Genomic DNA, 19218 nt, shown 5'->3' with positions numbered 1-19218 from the left:
GATTAACCGAAAAAATGTTAGTTCTCTAGTCCAAGATGTATATTACGTCCTTGTTTTCGAATTTATGCAATAATCATCTCATGATCACAAAATAGAGCATACTTAACCTTGTTAATTATTTTTTTTAGATATGGCTAGGACTCTATCTTATGCTCACCTTAGTTTAATTATCTTCAGTTTGGTTGAATACATGAGATAATAATTAATAAATATTAAACAAAATAAACTCAGTTTATAGAAAATAATAATTAATAAATATTAAATAAAATGACTATTTTTGGTTTTTTTATTAACTATTTTCGATATTATCATATCTTAATAATTAAAGATTCTTCCACTGAATCCTACATTACATTCAATTGTTGCATTGTTGGAAGCTAACTTTCTGACGAATAATCAACGTACTTTACTTAGTCACTCGTCACACCCAAAATTTTTTTAAATCGTTGCTACTAGATCCGTTTACATTTCTATATATATGAAAATAGGGCTGAAAGTGAGTCAAGCCAGCTCATGAGCCAGCTCGAGCTCGACTCATTAACAGCTCGATAAACTAAATTCGTAAGCTGGTGAGTCAAGCTTGAGCCTGAAATTGAGCTAATAAATTAAATGAGTCGAGCTTGAGTTTGGATAAGCTTGGCTCATTAGCTCGTGAGCTGGCTCGATTATATATATATTATAACAATCTTAATTATTTAATATTTATATTTATTTTTTACATATAATTTTAATATAGGACATAAATAAAAAATTTATAATTTATTGATAGATAAACAATATATAAAATTGATCTTTTCAAATATTTTTTAAAATATATAAGTTATAATTTATTGATATAGAATTATAGATTATGTATTTATGTTTCTCTTATTTGAGCTAGCTCGTGAGCTCGAGCCAACTCGTGAGTTTTTTGTGAGCCAAGCTTGAGCTTAAGAAATAAGCTCGATTGTTAATGAGTCGAGTCGTGAGCCAAGCTCAATTTTCGTGAGCCGAGCTTGAGCTTGGTCTAGCTCGACTCAGCTCGACTCACTTCCAGCCAGTGGCGGAGCTTGAACCAAAATTTTGGGGGGCCAGAAACTTAACATAAAAATTTAATAATAATATTTATAAATAATTCTACAGATAAAAAATATAAAATAGTTTATAATGGTACTCTTCGAGTTTTTAATGACTTAAAATCTTCAATAATTGAGTCAGAACTAAACTTTTCAGCAATTTCTTTCTTAATGTAAATAACCAAACTATCCGTAAGAAAGTCGTCCTCCATCTTGTTTCTTAACCTTGTCTTTATTATTTTCATTGTTGAAAATGATCGCTCTGTAGTAGCTGTAGAAACTGGAAGAGTTAATATCAGACGAATCAATCTATCAATCAAGTAATACACTTTTGACTTTTTTGTTTCTGATAAACATCTACACAGTTCATGAATAGTTGACAAATTCTTCATTTCTGGATGCTGACGAACATCAAGAATAAAATGCTGAAGCTGAAAAGGCAAATTAATTTTCTCTTGTTCAGTAAAGTCTTCGGGATAGTATATCAACAAGAGTAGAAATCTTAGCAATGTCAAAATTTTTGTAAGCATCCTTAGGCATGAGAGTAGAGCTCAGACTTAGTAGATCCATTGCTTGATCATTAAATCTGCTATTTAACTCTTGTAATTGCTTATCAATTGTGACTAAAAATATCTCCACTCTAAAATAATGCTCAACTGTAATATGATCTTTTTGGTGACGCGAGCGTCCTTGCCTTGCAACATAAGAAGCAGTTAAATCAGGAATTAGAATATCATGTTGCTCACAAAATGATTTCACATTTTTTAATAATTCCTCCCATCTGTCATCTCTCATGCTTTGGATAAGTGTTTTTGTAGAATGAACTAGTTGCACAGCATTAATTATGTCTTGAGACTGCTTTTGTAAAACTTGACAAAGAATATCAGTTATTCCCATCATATCTTTCATCAAATGCAAGATCAATACAAACTCAAATGAGGTCAGGGTATTGTAAGCACTATCTGCATCACCACGCTGAGAATAAGTTGATCCATCAACAATAATCTTTTGTAAAACAGTCAACGTTGCACCATACATATTTATCAAACTGCAAACAGAAGAGAAATGAGAACTCCATCGAGTATCACCTGCTCGTTTCAAAGTACCAATTTGATTTGCCCCTTTACCAGTTTCAAGTTCATCAATCTCTAATAAATGGACAATTTCATCTGTCTTGGCAGCATGTAACTCATCATGTCGCTTACTAGAAGAATAAATGATATTGACGATGAAAGTCAATTTTGAAAAAAACTTATGCACAGGAATAACTTCTCTTGATGCAGCAACTAATGCAAGTTGTAATCAGGGAGTAAAACAGTGGATATAGTAAGCATAAGGACAATCTTTTAAGAATAATGCTTGTAACCCATTCCATTCTCCTCTCATGTTGCTGGCGCCATCATATCCTTGACCACGAATATTAGAGACATCAAGACCATGTCGAGAAAGAATGCCACACAATTCTTGTTTTAGAGTTAATGATGTAGTATCTTTGACATGTACAAGATCAAGAAAACGCTCTTGAATAAAGCCATGTATATCAACAAATCTCAAAACAAGTGCCATTTGTTCTCTTTTAGATTCATCACGAGCTAATTCTTATTTTTTTTTGTTAGATAATTTTTTTGATTTGATTTGATTTTATCTTTTAATTTTAATGTGTTGTGAAGTTAACAAAGGCCCACTCACTAAAAATTATTATACAATAAATGTATGAGATGGGAATTGAACTTGGATATTTCAAGTTATAATAAAGCATTTAAACCAATTGAACTATTTTTCATTTTTGATGAAGTACTACTAATTTTTTTATAAAAAATTTGGGGGGTACTTCTTAAATTAAATCATCTCACATTTTAAAAAAAATATTACACTAAATCACAATTCAAAAACACATTATTGTTAGTTCTATATTAAGAATAAAAATATACTATCTTAAGAAAGGTCAATCAATCAAATCAAGTACTATATATTATCACCTTAACAATTGAGATTAAGTTAATCTATGTCTAAGTTTGAAAAGATATGTGACTTAAACCCGCGACCTCTTAACTGAATATGAGAAGTCTATGCCATTTGAGTTATTACTCATTAGCGCATATGAACCTCTTTATTTAACAGAAAAGCTTTATTTTATCATATAATCAAATGGACAACTAAGTTCACAAAAATGAAACAAATAAGCCCTTATTGAGCTGCACAGGCAAATAAGAATTTTGTTGATATTTTTTAACATACAATGTTGTTAACCGTGAAAAATAAAGTTTGTTATGTTATATATATTATTATAGGTTTAATTTTACTTCAAATCATATACTTCCTTTTAAATTATTTAAAATAACAAAAAAAGGTTATAATTGAACGGAACGGCTAATAAAAAAAATACTTCTTAAAAGGCGTTTAACAGAAATAAAAAAGAGAAAAAGAAAAGGAGAAAAAAAAATATAAATTATATACAGTACATGTATGAAATTAATATATAAGTGTCAAGTTAATCAGTCTCTCATTTTATAAACTTCTCATTTTTTTTTTAATGTGAGACTAATTTTATGCACTCCTCACACTTGCAACATTAAAAGAGAACTCTCAATACTTAGACCACGTGTTGCATCACTAACAAATCAGAACATCTCGCCCCCTATGTTGAGTTAGCACACCTTCCCCGTATTGGTAACACGCCCTCGACGTGACACGTGCTAAGTCAGCACTCAGCAACTAATACGTCCACTAATATATAAATACACCAAATACACTTATTTCCATTAAAAACACTAATAATATTTTCAAATTATAATAGTTTTCGCTTTAGAAGAGGGATGTCGTCATCGGATAGGTGTTCAAGACTTTCGTTTGATTATGAGAGATGCAAACACGGTGGCAGATACTATGGCAAAGATGGCGATGAAGTTACAACTTTCGCATGTGAAGCTTCTTTCACCTTGGGAGGAGTTTAAGAGTAGTCTTAAACGGGACTGTCCCTCTATTTAAGCAGTTCCTTGTTTTGTTTCTTTTGTTTTTCTTTATTTAATTTATTTCAGTCACCAAAAAAAAATTATAAAGTAGCCTAATTTGGCATCTTTAAATAAATAACCACAAAATAAATAGTGTATTTTTTTTACACTTTGTTTGGATGTTGGAAAAAAAAAGAAAAAAAAAGAAAAAAAAAAGAAAATAGAAAGAAAAGTTGAGTTATTTGTATGTTGTTTGGATGAATAAAAAATAGATGGAAAGAAAATAAAGAGAAAATTTTTTTTTGTTTGAATAGAAAGAAAAGTGAGAAGGAAAAAAAATCATAATAGTATAAAATTACATTAATACCCTTATCATAAAATAAAGTATAAATATTTTTATTTATTCATGTTTTATTATATTTTATAAATATTATAAAATATTATAATTTTATATATTTGATTTAAATGATTTATCTAATACATATAATGTTTAAATATAAATTTCTATTATAATAATATATTAAAACTAAATTTATATTAATATTTGTCAATAATAATATAATTAAGGGTAGTATTAAAAATACAAAATTATAACACTTTTTTTTTTGTTTTCTTGTTTGTGATGAAAAGAAAAATTTTTTAAACTCACACAAAAAAAATTTTTCATTCTTATTTTTTTGATAACCAAACAAAAAAAAATATCATTTTTTATCTATTTTTTTATTTATTTTCCATCAAACCAAACATAGTGTAAACTAGTGAATGAGCTGTGTGATGCACGAAAAATATTTAGTATTGGAATTAACAAAATACATCATTTATGCATAATATAGTGTGTATCATAATCAAACAAATTTATACTTAAAAATCCTAATGTCTGCCCTTAATCGAATTAAATTAACATATACAAATTTTTCAGCATAAATGAGAAACTGAAAATCATTTCTTACATATTCGTTACTAATGTAAAAAAGTTTCTTCATGTCATGTTACATAACAAAAACACAATTTCATATATTTGCTGGTTCAACATTAGATAGAGTTACCTAATAACCTCCTATTAAACATTGAACTACCTAATAAAAAATATCAAGACTTCAACTTAAAAATATCATCCACAATTTACTAATCAATAATACTGAATGATACAAATAGAGATTTCTCTATATATAAAAAATATAATGCCCGGAGTCATAGATTATGAAAAATCTCTTTATACACAAAGGCCATAAATGCATTAAGAAACAAAAGGATCTAAAAAGCATGAAAAAAAAAGACAAACAAAAGTTGATAAGAAAGCAAATGAAATTAAACATAAAATGAATGAAAGATTATTTTATTTAGAAGTACATAATAAAAAAACATAGAACGTTAGTACTCTAATAATTATATAGAAATATTTAGGATTTCATGAAAACCATGATTTATTAATTATACTCTAATATTAGCCTCTAATAAAAAAAACATTACTTCGATGTAATATTGAAAATATGCATTATAAAACACATAATGCATATTGAATTATAAATTTAATTATCTTTATAATAGTTAAAAGAATTAAATGTTAAACATGTATTAATTTTTTATATACTAAAAAGATAAATTATAAAATATTAAAAATCATATTGTATTTCTATTAAAGTTTTAGACAATTTGTTAAAAATTGCAACCATAATTATTACAATACTAAAATATGTATTCAACTTGTTCCGTTTATTTCAATCTCGCAAGAAAAATTGTAAAATATCTCTGACCATACTAAAAATAAATGCCAAGGCATGGTATTCCATTTTATTAGTGATTAGATTCAAACTAAACCATTTTATTTTTTAAAAAATGATTTATTAATTATATAAAAATATTAGTCTCTAATAAAAAAAATTATTGCTAAGATGAAATATTGATAATATGCATTATAAAACACATAATGCATATTGAATTATAAATTTAATTATCTTTATAATAGTTAAAAGAATTAAATGTTAAACATGTATTAATTTTTTATATACTAAAAAGATAAATTATAAAATATTAAAAATCATATTGTATTTCTATTAAAGTTTTAGACAATTTGTTAAAAATTGCAACCATAATTATTACAATACTAAAATATGTATTCAACTTGTTCCGTTTATTTCAATCTCGCAAGAAAAATTGTAAAATATCTCTGACCATACTAAAAATAAATGCCAAGGCATGGTATTCCATTTTATTAGTGATTAGATTCAAACTAAACCATCAATATTCGTGTCAATAATTATTTATATGTCAACAATGTACTTATATATTCTATAAACTTTAGAAATAATATTGGTCTCTCGTTAGATTTACAATGAAAACGAATGATACAACAAATTTTAATTTGTATATATAGACTACTTCTTAATGGATTGAAGTTGAGAAGCCTTTCAAAGTACTCTTTCGAGATACCAATTGTATCACTTGTATAGCAAATCATTCAAAAGCATTGAAGATTACTTATTTTCTCCAACGAAGTCTGAAAAAGGCAAGTGCTAGTCTCTCGTTAGATTTACAATGAAAACGAATGATACAACAAATTTTAATTTGTATATATAGACTACTTCTTAATGGATTGAAGTTGAGAAGCCTTTCAAAGTACTCTTTCGAGATACCAATTGTATCACTTGTATAGCAAATCATTCAAAAGCATTGAAGATTACTTATTTTCTCCAACGAAGTCTGAAAAAGGCAAGTGCCTAAACCAAAACTGAAAAAAAAAAAAAAAAAGTTGTGCTACGAAACCAAACCTGTTATCCAGAAAAACAGATGGTGTACAATTTTGATTTCTATAGATTGTTATAAACTAATTTAATATGATAATAAAAAATCTTTAAAGCCAAAATTATATCTCTCAAATAAAAAAAATGAAAATATAATATATAGGCAAATCAAAATTAGCACATAACTCTTTCAAAAACAAATAAAAAAGAACACGTATATATATAGAATCTTCTTTTCCACTTAATTGCTCAAGTACCGAATGATATTAAATTTATCAATCACATGAGCAAGTCTTTCAAGAATTTCTTAGTCCTAAATCATTTTAAAAACATAAATGGTTATTTTTTTAAAAAAATTGGATGCACAATGCACAAAGCCTAATAAAGAGGAGCTAAATACAAATGGTCATATAATAATTCAACACATAATATTTTTCTATCAATGGTCAACTAAATTTCCAAAATTCATAACATTTTCTAGTTATCCAACTGATGCATATAAATATGCTCAAACACACACACAGAAGCACCAAGAAAGGGGAAAAAGAAATAAGAGTACAACTAATTACCAATCACAAAGTTGTAAGGTGAAAATCCTATATTCTTATTGCACCTCTTTTGATAAAAAATCTGCCCCAATAGTTTCTTTATACTAATTGCTAAACTTATTATTCACATTTCTAAATTATATTTATTAGGAAAATATAAGAATATGTAGCTCCTTGGTATACCGTTAAACTATACAAAAACAAATCACAAAAAAAAAATATAATAAGAATCAACAAAGATAAATAATTTTGAAGACAATCAAATACTAAAGAATACCTTATTTATCAAAGATGTCTTTCTCACCATCTGATGTAAACTCAAGCTTCAACCACGATTGAAAGTGCACAAATGATTCAAATAATTGTTACATGTAATGAAAATTATTTTACAGTATCAACAAATCATAATAATAATGATGAAAAACTAAAAAAAAAAAAGAATTGGTATAACAGTAAAAGAACAAAATAATATCTTTGTAAAGCTCACAACTAAGTTACCTGAGAAGGATTAATTTCAAAAGCATGAGTTTCTTTCTCTTCAATAGCTGCTGCCACTTCACCTTCATTTAGCGACTTACCATGAATGCCTTCAATTTTATCTGTTGCTTTACTAATTGCAAATCCATCCCCATTTGTACCATATAAGAGAAAAGTCCATATGAAATTTAAATTTCACTGGTTCAGTCAAAGAATGCATATTGCATAGTATTTAAGATACAGTAACATTTTCAAATGTTCACATCCAAAGTTGTATGCATCCACAACATCTATACCACAATCACATATTAAACAATACTAAAATTGTGAAAAAAAGAAATGTACTTTCTGCACCCCCAAAATCACAAATAAATGCATCCTTTATGACAATAATTTCTACTAAGATTTAAACATGAAAATTCTAGAAGTATGCATATACTTCAAAGGCACATGCACACATCAGCAGTTGAAAAAAATACCTAACCAAGACAAAATAAGCTGAAAGCTTTCTGTTCATATCAATGCCTCAGGAGCTAATGTTCAAACACAAATAGTTCACTGCTCTGATCAATTTTAGCCAAAGTTATTTAAAAATAAAATAAATTAAAAAGGTGTTCGTGAAGAAGGAAGCCTGCAGAGTGATAAAGCCAGAAAAATGTTCCATGTTGCTATGCTTCAGAATGACACTCTCATCCACCCATTCATTTTCTTTCCGAAAAACACTTTAACAACAAATTTGAGAAGCTAAAAACTCGAATTTTCTCAGTATTATGAATATGAATTCATATAACATGAGGCAAAAAGTAAAACAAGACAAAAACAAAAAAGGTCCAGATTTGAAATAAACCAGTTACAAAAAATGGAAAGAAAACTGTGAATTTAAGAGAGAGGAATGTACCCAAAAGCTGATATGCACTCTTAGACTGCGATGAACAGCGGAGCAATCGATGCATATGAAGAAGCCATACGTAACGGACGCTCATGTTGGATTCTTCACATTGCAATCGAAACACATCTAAAGCGAAAAAATAAAAAACGAATTTAAAATCACAAAAAGTAAAAATATAGTAGATCAGAAAAAAAAAACTTGAAAAACATCAAACCAAAATCTTAAAATTGAAAATTTGGACATAAGAAGTGATCAAACCTTGTTTTCAAAGAACTTATTTAGAAGTCCCTTGTAAAATGCCCAGAATCCCCATAGTTGTAGCGGATCCGCTGCCACCACCATCGTCGTGCATGCCTCCACATCTGCGTCCTTCTTGGTTGCAATCCCTGGCCATATGGCTCATTCCCACCACAGCTGTAGCAAGCGCCAGAAGAACGACTGAATACAGTAAACAATGAAAAGAGGAGATTATAAATATACTTGTTTTTTCAATTCAAAATTGAAATTTGAAATTTCATATTCTTTTTACTTGTTTGAAGAGGTGGAAAATAAATGTAGGTGAGAATGAATAAGAAATAGTTAGTATTGAAAGAGAAATTAAAGGAAGGAATTGTCAGAGTCATTAAAGCCAAAGGGCAAAATTTATAATACCATAAATAAATGATGACTGAATAGTAGAGGCAGAGCTCAGATGAACAAACATTGCATATATAACACCTTAAAGAACACAACCCTCATTCCCTCCTCTTCAAGACAGTTGAAATGCATTCCACTTACTTACCAGTGTGTCAAGTAAGAAGAGCAAGCTGTTTAACTTGTCTTACTAGATTTCTAATGCCAACATCCACGAAAAAACTTATCATGAAATCATCACGATTTAAACAATTAGCAAAAAAACTTTTCTGAGGAAGCTAATATGCACTTCGAAGATGCTACAAACAGCGGAGCAAACGATACATATGAAGATCCTATACATAACCGATGCTCATGTTGGATTCCTATACATAACCGACGCCCATGTTGGATTCCTCACATTGCAGTCGAAATGCAACTAAAGCGAAAAAATAAGATCGAATTAAAATCACAAAATTTCAGAATATGGAACAAAAAATTGAAAAACCTCAAACGAAAAACCTCAAAATTGAAAATTTATGGAATCGAAAGTAATCAAAGCTTGTTTTTAGACTTGGCCGTGAGTTTTCTGAACACTGCACTAGGAATCAGAGAAAAAATAGAAGAGTTGGAAAATAAAAACTTTTAGGTCAGAAATTGCTACAAACTCAACTACCACTTTTCCAAAATCTAATCTCAATACAATTTAATTAGATGGAAAGAAGGTGTAATGGGATATCATACGAGGAAGACAAAATGTTAGTCTCTATGAGGAAAAAGCAGTTAGCAGCAGAGAAAAAGATGAACTGCCTTCTCCTCCGTGGCCATGTAACCCATCCCACCACAGTTGTAGCAAGCACCACCACCATTGTCTCCTCTTCTGTATCCACCACCATGCTCTTCACCGAGCGTAACAACTACAACCACACTGCAGTATAATAGGAGGCAAAAAGAAAAATAAAACAAAAACAAAAAAGTTCAAGATTTGATGTAAACCCAATTACAAAAACGGAAAAGAAACCATGAATTTAAGAGAGAAAAATGTACCAAGAAGCTTACTGGAGAATCTTCTAAATGTTCCAAATATGTTATCTGTTTACAACGCCCTCCATCACCACCACGATAACGAATTGAAAAATAAGAAAATGCAGGAACAACCACAAAACTGCAGTGAATAATAAAATTAAGGGGTTATAAATAAGAGTGATTCGTATGATGTATGGCAGTTAAATTCAAAATTTGAAATTCACTAAAAAATTAGAAAAACAGGTAAAAAAAAGGAGAAAATTAATTGAAATGAAAGAGTGAATAACGCTATTGAGAGTGAAAGAGAATAAGAGGAGTTGTCAGAAAATATTAAAGACATTGAAGCAACTATACAAACTGAACAATGAATGCTGGGTTACCCTTTTTTTGCCATTCAAATTTAAAATTTTAGGTTTTTGATACATGTTAAGGGAAGAGAAAATAAATATTAAAGTAGAAGATGAAGGAAAATTAATTGAAGGAAGAAGTTGTTTTAAGAAGCAAAATTTACTTGAAAAAAAAAAAATAAATGATTGAATGAGAGACTACACATGAATTAACTGTTTAGATAATACTATAAAATGTCTAACTCTCAAACTCTTTCTAACATGACACGTTGGATTTCCACTATCTAACAATCCTCTATTAATAGTTTAGTATTAGATGAATGCTGACGAAAGAATATTCTTTCGACAAAATTGATCAAATGTTAATTTGATTTGACCGTGATAGACTCTATATTAACACTTCCATGACTTTCGATCTTTATTCTTACTCCTTTAGAACCTTGTGACCATCACAACCATTAACACTATTATTATTACCTCTTACTGCCATGACTTTCCTCTTCTCCTTCCTGTTACTACTCCTCCACAATGTATATCCAACTCGATAAAATTTGCTCTCTTCCTCTTCCTCTTATTGTGTGAGTGACCATTTTTTGTTTATTAAGTAGTTAGAGACTAAAAATATATCTAAATTATTAATAAAAATACTTTTAAATTTTATTGTCAATAAAAATACTTTTAAATTATTTTATTTTAAAATATACACTCATGAACTAAAATATTTTATGTTAATGAAAAATAATAATGTGACAAATAAAATTTTTTATGTGGTAATTGAGATTCTGATATTGACAAATAAATTATGTGATGTTTTTTTATTAACAAAATAAGTCTCTGATTACAATTAGATATTTTTAACACATTTTAAAATGATTTAAAGACGCTTTTGTTAATGTTTTGTCGATTTTTAACAAATCGATGGTTGTTCGATTCTAATGGTTTGTGAGCGAAACTTATTCTTTTTTTGTAGGTACCAGTTTTCTATAGATGCATCAAAGTGTCTTCGATTAGATGGGTATCGAGATGAAAGATAAATTGAAAATTGTAAAATAATAAAAGAACTGAAAAAATAAAGTTTTCGAAAAGAAACAATACTGAAATCGAAAAAGTTGCGTTGAAATTTAAAGAAAGTAGTAAAGTGCCTTCGATTGGGTCAAAGGATTTTGACATGAAATTTAAAAGTATTGTAATGTAAATTGGATATAGAAATTAAAGAATACTTGAAAGATAAATTAACTTGAAAAATAAACTTGCTTAAAAGATAAAGTTTACTGAAATTTTAAACGGAAAATAAAAACAAATGGAAGGAACTCTACAGAGTACAGATAATTGACTTGAGGCAAATTCAGAAAGTCGTTGGGATGTGAGAGTGCGTGAGTAATTTCTGAAACGAAGTTCCAACCCTTATTCCTTAAGACTTTCTAGTATTTATAGTCTACTTCTGTAACGGATAATTAATTACATAGTGCAGTTTTGCATACGCACTCCTTAGTAACCGTTCCCGCTTTTTGGCTAATTAACGTTTACTCATTAATTCTTCATGTGGTAAAAGCCCTCAACTTCTCTACTTATGTAACCCTTCGATCCACTTACTTTAAGCGCCTATTTAATTTCTCCTTCGAATATCTATTCGACTAGGCCCACTTGATTTTAATAATGTATCCGAAATCGAGCTTGTGTCGAGTAACTCTCAACCTATACCTGCACGTGCCTTTTTAAATATTTCGATCTGATTCATTCCAATCAAAATATTTTTCGACTAACAGTTAATAACAAATTTAAAAATATTTTGCCAATACCAAAATATTTTGGTACATTTTTTGTGGTTTATTATTGGTAGTTAATCTCTAAGCTTTTAAATTGCGAAATACATTGATTATTTTCCGTTGTATAACGGTATAAGTTTTTGGTAGTTTGAAAAAAGAATTAAAAAATTGTTCTTTTGATAAATTTGGAGGCTAATTTCTCTCACAATTTAAATTTTTAATAATTATTAAACTAAATATTTAATTTTAATGCACTATTAATTTAAACCATTTTACATACTTATTGAATCGAATTTATGTGTTTAAATAATTTTTAATATATTTAAAAATTAATCACTTTTCCAAGACAATTAGTTATCCATATAAAATTTATACTGATAATACATGAAATTAAATTCTTAAATTTATAAATAAAAAATTTAACAAAATTGTGCTTTTAGATTACTCGTTAACGATTCTAAATGTAACAATTTAAAAAAAGTGTGTTAAAAATATAAAAAATTTGAATTTTTAATAAATATGTCCTCTTCTATTTTCTTAACATACCCAAACTACAAAAAATTATGAGAAAGTGATAAATAGATCTTTAATTTTTTGTCCTGCAAATATTTTCGTTTTTAACCATTTGAAAATACTTTTAAGTCTTTCACCTCCTTAAAAATTGGATAGATTAGTCATTCCTTAAAAGTTGAGTCTGACAAAGACGTTTGTATGGAGGGACTAATCTGTCAAACTTTTAAGGAGATAAAAGACTTAAAAGTATTTTCAAATAGTCAGGGATAAAATTGTTTAAGGGAAGGGACCTATTTGTCTTTTTCTCAAAAATTATAGACACCAAAAAAACATATAAAAAAATAGACAAAAAAGAAAAAAAAAAAAAAAAACAAGGGGGACACGTTTGGCAATACGAAAAAGATCATCGTGTGGCCTATAAATAGTAGATAGCTCCTCCAGGATTCCATATGCATTGATTTGCATTCTAACCTAGCTAGGTTGAGTGTGTTATCTCGATTTCTCTCTCTTACTCTTTCGTCAATCTACGAGGTTTAAACGCCTCGCAATTTCTCTTCCCCGAAAATATTGTTTTTTCTGCTAACAAAATTTCTTTGCAGCCTCTTCGCAAACCCTAACCCTCACACCCCTCACTCTCTCTAATATTCCTTCGATTTCCTCTTCTCGCAGGTATTATCCTCTTTTCCAAAACCCTAGAACTACAAACACTTGAGTTCTTATGTTTAAACCCTAATTTTTTTTTTATTTTCCTTTCATTTCAATTTTTTGAATAATTGAACACTTAATGGTTCGCAGAATATGGGAGAAACCAAGGACGAAGGATACGAGGAGGAGCTTCTTGACTACGAAGAGGAGGACGAGAAGGCACCTGACTCCGTTGGAACCAAAGTCAACGGTGAAGCTGCCAAGAAGTGAGTTTGTCTCTTGCTTATGGTTTTATCTGATTCGAATAGAAAACCCGCATGTTAGAAATAGAAATGATTGTTTGGAATAGGATTTGCTGGTTGAAACATGTCAATTTTTTATTTGGTTTCCGTTATATCTGATCTGTTTTTATCGTATGCATTCTCCCTTTACTTGGGCTTGTAATTGTTTCTCCTTTTGTTGAGTTTTGGAGTATAAATGTTGAGCTTATATAAATCCCTGTAAAATAGTGTTTTGTGAATACTGTGTTTGGTATTTATTTTGGTTTGTTTTTGTTTTGCTTTTTGTCTGATGTTTTATGTTGTTGTTATTGTTTTGTCCGCAGGGGCTATGTTGGTATCCACAGTTCAGGATTCAGAGACTTCCTTCTGAAGCCAGAGCTTCTCCGGGCTATTGTGGACTCTGGATTTGAGCATCCTTCCGAAGGCAAGTTATCACTCATCCTCATTTATAGTGATTGGCTCATTTCGGTTGCACCTGTCCTAATGACTTACAAGCTCCAAAGATCTAATTGGATTTTGGATGCCTTTACCTTTGTTGATTTTCTGGGATGAAATAAAATTCTTTGTTGATTGTTTACCCAAGTCATTGAGATTTCTAATTTTTGTTTGAATAATTGTTTTGATAAGCTTTAGTTTCTAATGTAGTTTTTGACACTTGTGTTTATGCTTATCTTCCGGCCAATTTTATGCTAAGATTTGGGATTGAGGTTACCAGACAGCTTGTCAATTTTTGTTGCAATATTGCACACATTGGCATCCCTGACAAGTTATCGTTCTGCCAGTAATATTTGTTTGATGCACACGCTGATTGAGAGACTGAAAAATTGACGTATCTCTGACCGTACTTATTTGTCAAATTTTCTTTTCGCAGGTAATACTTCTATATAATCTTATTTTGGGCAACTAATATGCTTTGGTAGCCCTGCAAAGGGTCAGAAAGGTTTGTTTTACTTACCACCGGTTCCTTCGACCGTCTTTGGTTCATCACCAGTGCAACACGAATGCATACCTCAGGCAATCCTTGGAATGGATGTGATTTGTCAAGCTAAATCGGGAATGGGAAAAACTGCAGTGTTTGTTCTTTCAACTTTGCAGCAGATTGACCCTGTTGCAGGACAAGTTTCTGCACTTGTTCTGTGCCACACTAGGGAATTGGCATACCAGGTATTTTATTTGAAGTTTATTATATGAATGGTGATGTAATTTACTATTCTAGTATCTTCTCAATCTTATTTTAGATATCTTTTCGGTTTCTTCCATGTAGATCTGCCATGAGTTTCAGAGGTTCAGCACTTACTTACCTGATCTCAAGGTTGCTGTCTTCTATGGAGGTGTCAACATTAAAGTTCATAAGGATCTACTGAAAAATGAATGCCCTCATATTGTTGTTGGTACACCTGGAAGAATACTAGCACTGGCTAGGGACAAGGACCTTTCATTGAAGAATGTTAGGCATTTCATTTTAGATGAATGTGATAAGATGCTGGAATCACTGGGTATGTCTAATTGCTGTGCTGTAATTGTGTTCAATCTTATATTTGAGTGCTCTTTAATTTGGATATGGTTTTAAATATTCCTATTACGCTTTATGCAGACATGAGAAAAGACGTGCAAGACATTTTCAAGATGACTCCCCATGATAAGCAAGTGATGATGTTTTCTGCAACACTTAGCAAGGAAATTCGTCCTGTCTGCAAGAAATTTATGCAAGATGTAATGTCCCATGGCCAGCTCTACTTGTATTTGAAGTCTCTTTTGCATAATACTCGCATTCCCTGAGAGATCATTAAATGTTTACAACGCTCTGCTTCCTGAAAATTTTACTCTTGATAGGAGTTTCTGTCGGGATAGTTTCTTCTGTTTTCAAATCCACTTTCATGGTACAAACAACTGGTGGGGTGAAGAGTGGTTGTGTGACCATAGCTTGGGCTAGAAGACCTTAGCTGGGTTGTTTTAGGAACTCCTATCTGTGACTGTTGTCCTTCTTGTGGCTGTAGTCCTTCTTATGTACTTTTCCTCCATGTTTCACTTTGGAAGTTAGTTTTTGTCTCTAATAGTATGTCTATCAGATGTGACTTTTCACAACTTAGGATATCCTTGAGTTTTGGTTGTTGTGGGGGTAAGTTCCTAGTGCATTTTGGGGTTTTGCCTACATTGTTCTTAGTGTGTCAGAGTGTCAGTGGAATTTTGCATGGTGTGACTGAAAAAAATGTATCTACAAGGAGACAAAACTGATGGACCAGAACTGTGATTCAAGGGATCTGCATCCATCATTCATTTCGTTCTGGATTCTGTTAGCTTGAGGAAGGCTCCTAATATGATTTACTGTGACATTGTTGCTTTCAGCCAATGGAAATTTATGTTGACGACGAAGCCAAGTTGACCCTTCATGGACTTGTGCAGGTGCGTTTTTTGCAAATTAATTTTTTGATAGATAATATGTTAGCTGAATGGCTTACATTGGGGGATTGAAATTGCAGCACTATATTAAATTGAAAGAGGAGGAAAAGAACAGGAAGCTGAATGACCTTCTTGATGCATTGGACTTTAATCAAGTTGTGATCTTTGTTAAAAGTGTTAGCAGAGCAGCTGAGCTTGACAAACTACTTGTGGAGTGCAACTTTCCATCAATATGTATTCATTCTGGAATGTCCCAGGAAGAAAGGTTTGTATTGTGTGATATTAATGGACCATTAAATTATGGGTTGATATGTGTGTGAATCTGATGTTAGAGTTTGCTATGATTTCATTTTTTAATGGAGAATATGTAGCAAGAAAATGTAATAAATCAGAATCGCAGGAGCAGTATATTATTTTATTATACTTAAGTTAAACACTTGGTCTAAAATTTTGAAGTGCATTTTCACAGTACAATGTGTGGCACTGGAAGTTTCACAATTTCTATCATTCATTTTTTTCTTTTAATAATTTAGTGTACCCTTGACGAGCAACTTGGATATTTCTCTTAATTGGAATTGATCTGTAGGCTTGTGTTGTATGATATAATGGTTTTACCTGAAAGTGGGGTTCTGAGAACATTTAAGTACTGTGTTCATGTCATGTATGCACTAGTCTGTGTAAATGTCATTGTTTTGATATGACTGAGAGCCATCTGCTACTTAGTGCTAATGTTTTGAATTTTTAGAAGGTATATTGAGCTGTACTGTTTGAATTGTTGGTTCTGCGGGCAATTATATTGACTCTTCCTGTTTGTGTTGCTCATTGCTGTTGTCTGCTTGCACTTGGATTTTTGGTTGTGTCATTTAAGTGGGCCATTTAATGGATTTCCCATTTTGTATGTTTCTTGTTTTTCTAAAACAGGGAAGGCTTGGTTGTGTGCACTATTAAATCTTGTCTGATTGTGGTTAATGGTTTTGTAGGTTAAAGCGATACAAAGGTTTTAAGGAGGGCCACACTAGGATTCTTGTGGCTACAGATTTGGTTGGTAGGGGAATTGACATCGAACGCGTGAATATAGTTATAAACTATGACATGCCCGATTCTGCAGACACTTACTTGCACAGAGTATGGCTAGAAAATCTTCTATTTCTAAGTTTCATTTTTCACTTAGTTATATCTTATCTGCAGTCTAATTTCTTTCTGGCTGAAACTCTGAGCAGGTAGGTCGAGCTGGAAGGTTTGGCACGAAAGGCCTAGCAATTACATTTGTTTCATGTGCTAATGACGTTGATGTCCTTAACAATGTATGTATGATGACTTATGCTGTCTTTTTTGATGATTGACATTGTTTATGAAAATGTGGCAAGGCTTGTGAAAATAGTCCAGAATCCTCGTGAGTTAATGGTATTGAGGGTTGATACATTGGTGCCATGGTTTTTGATTCTCTCTCTTGTTTGGTTGGGTGCTTGGTTTGTGATTCTGTTCAAAGACACTTATGTTCATTTTGTTGAGTTTGATGTAGTCCTCCTTCCATATTCTTTAGCTTGTCATTTATGGTATCTCAGTAGTCTCCCTCTTTTCTGGCATTCTGTCCCTGGCCTATGTTTCGAAATTTCTGATTTCACATGTTTGCAGACTTGATTGCTCATCGTAAATGACCTGCTTAAACTATCAGCAATGTCATCAAACCATGAACTGACAATACTCCATAGCAGATCTTCACAAACTGGAAAATCTGACTGAATCAACATAGATGTTGCTCCGAATACCCACACCATGGATCACCCAGAAATTCTGTTTTGGGGGATTTCATGTCCAGCCGTAACATAACAACCAAAGTCAAACAAAGTCCCTGAAGTCCTTGCATGTCCATTTTTCAGCCTGTTATTTTATTTATGCTAAGTCACCTCTCCCCCTACCCTGTTGTTTCTGTCTTGCATGGTTTTAGTGTGGCTTTACCAAAAATATCACCTTGTTGAATAAAAAATTTTCATTCAGCTTTTTCAATTTTATGAAAAAATTTCGAATTATAAAATTTAGATTCTTTAAAGAGTCCAAGTTGGATAGATTTATTTTTGAATACATTGGTGTTTAGTACAGTTTATTTCTGTGAGTGCTGCTGTTTGCAGAAATGCAATCTTCACTATAACTTTAGTGGGCGTTTGGATTTTTACCAAGCTGTGATCTGCCATCCTTATCACAGTCCAGGTTACTAATTTCCTTTCTTTTCTATTTCAGGTTCAGTCCAGGTTTGAGGTTGATATTAAGCAACTTCCTGAGCAGATTGATACCTCTACCTACAGTATGTTCTTTCTTGTCCAATGCTTTAATTTTCTATATTTGTCCAGCACTATGTTTTGGTTAGATACACCACTTAGCATGCCAGAATCAATCAATCATTTTCTTTCTAGTGCTGTTAATTTGCTTATCTTTCATCTATTGGTAGCTTGTTTAAATATTTTGGTGTCTCAGTTTCTTACAGCCTTACAGGATGCAATTTTAGAATTGGATTTATACCTTTTGTTATCCTTTGCCAAACTATAGGGTTAATGGTCAATATTTAAACTCCTTAACTACCTCTATTGAGGATGTTTTAAATTAGTCCCTTGAAGATACGACAATGGATTATATTGGTCCTTCCATTAGTTAGGTGATGATTAAGGATTATTTTTCTATTAACCATTCTAGTTGATAATTCAAATGTGCTTGCTACTAGATACTTTTGCTTGCATCGACACCCCAAATTTATGATTTTGTTGATATTGGATTGCTCTTGATTGTCCTTTGTATATATTGTATTAGTACTTACTGCTCGGCTCATAACAAAAGTAATGCTGAAATGTTAACTATAGCATTATAAATATTTGTACATTTTTGTACCCCGAGTTGATGAGGCTTCTTTGGTGGAATATTGAGAAACCAATTTTTTTGTTTTCAATATACACTTTCAAAGCGTTAAATACATCA

General features: G+C 30.9%; 1 protein-coding gene, 1 long non-coding RNA gene and 1 pseudogene across 14 annotated transcripts in view; 1 reads left to right on the top strand and 2 right to left on the bottom strand.

Annotated features, from left to right (window-relative positions):
- LOC107647630 lies at positions 1142–2621 on the bottom strand (annotated as a pseudogene).
- Positions 6530–10777, bottom strand: LOC107605349. 9 transcript variants are annotated; one of them, XR_002349437.1, is made up of 7 exons: positions 10321–10757; positions 10018–10201; positions 8920–9712; positions 8671–8787; positions 7794–7970; positions 7573–7618; positions 6530–6734 (listed from the first exon to the last, which is right to left on the bottom strand). It is a non-coding gene; the product is annotated as an uncharacterized LOC107605349 (long non-coding RNA). The 9 variants fall into 9 exon arrangements; XR_002349441.1 differs by lacking the exon at positions 6530–6734 and having other exon boundaries at positions 6889–7618; positions 10333–10438; positions 10680–10777; XR_002349439.1 differs by lacking the exon at positions 6530–6734 and having other exon boundaries at positions 6889–7618; positions 10321–10438; positions 10680–10776.
- LOC107605348 (DEAD-box ATP-dependent RNA helicase 56) overlaps positions 13338–19218 on the top strand; it is a 6449-nt gene continuing 568 nt past the window's right edge. The window contains exons 1-12 of one of the 5 annotated variants that reach the window (XM_016307205.2): positions 13338–13404; positions 13525–13594; positions 13721–13836; positions 14175–14275; positions 14843–15015; positions 15116–15347; positions 15446–15564; positions 16198–16254; positions 16332–16516; positions 17232–17376; positions 17472–17555; positions 18490–18553. In XM_016307205.2, the coding sequence (XP_016162691.1) occupies positions 13724–13836; positions 14175–14275; positions 14843–15015; positions 15116–15347; positions 15446–15564; positions 16198–16254; positions 16332–16516; positions 17232–17376; positions 17472–17555; positions 18490–18553 (1273 nt within the window). In that variant the 5' untranslated portion in view covers positions 13338–13404; positions 13525–13594; positions 13721–13723. Of the gene's footprint in view, positions 13595–13710; positions 13837–14174; positions 14276–14722; positions 15016–15115; positions 15348–15445; positions 15565–16197; positions 16255–16331; positions 16517–17231; positions 17377–17471; positions 17556–18489; positions 18554–19218 lie in introns of all 5 variants that reach the window. The other 4 variants (XM_021105161.1, XM_016307204.2, XM_016307207.2 and 1 more) reach the window with 4 other exon arrangements.

This window comes from Arachis ipaensis, chromosome B06 (assembly GCF_000816755.2).
Source record: "Arachis ipaensis cultivar K30076 chromosome B06, Araip1.1, whole genome shotgun sequence".
NCBI classification, from domain to species: Eukaryota; Viridiplantae; Streptophyta; class Magnoliopsida; order Fabales; family Fabaceae; genus Arachis; species Arachis ipaensis.
The sequence above is the reverse complement of the archived record's forward strand: the minus strand, read 5'-3'. Positions and strand labels throughout refer to the sequence as shown.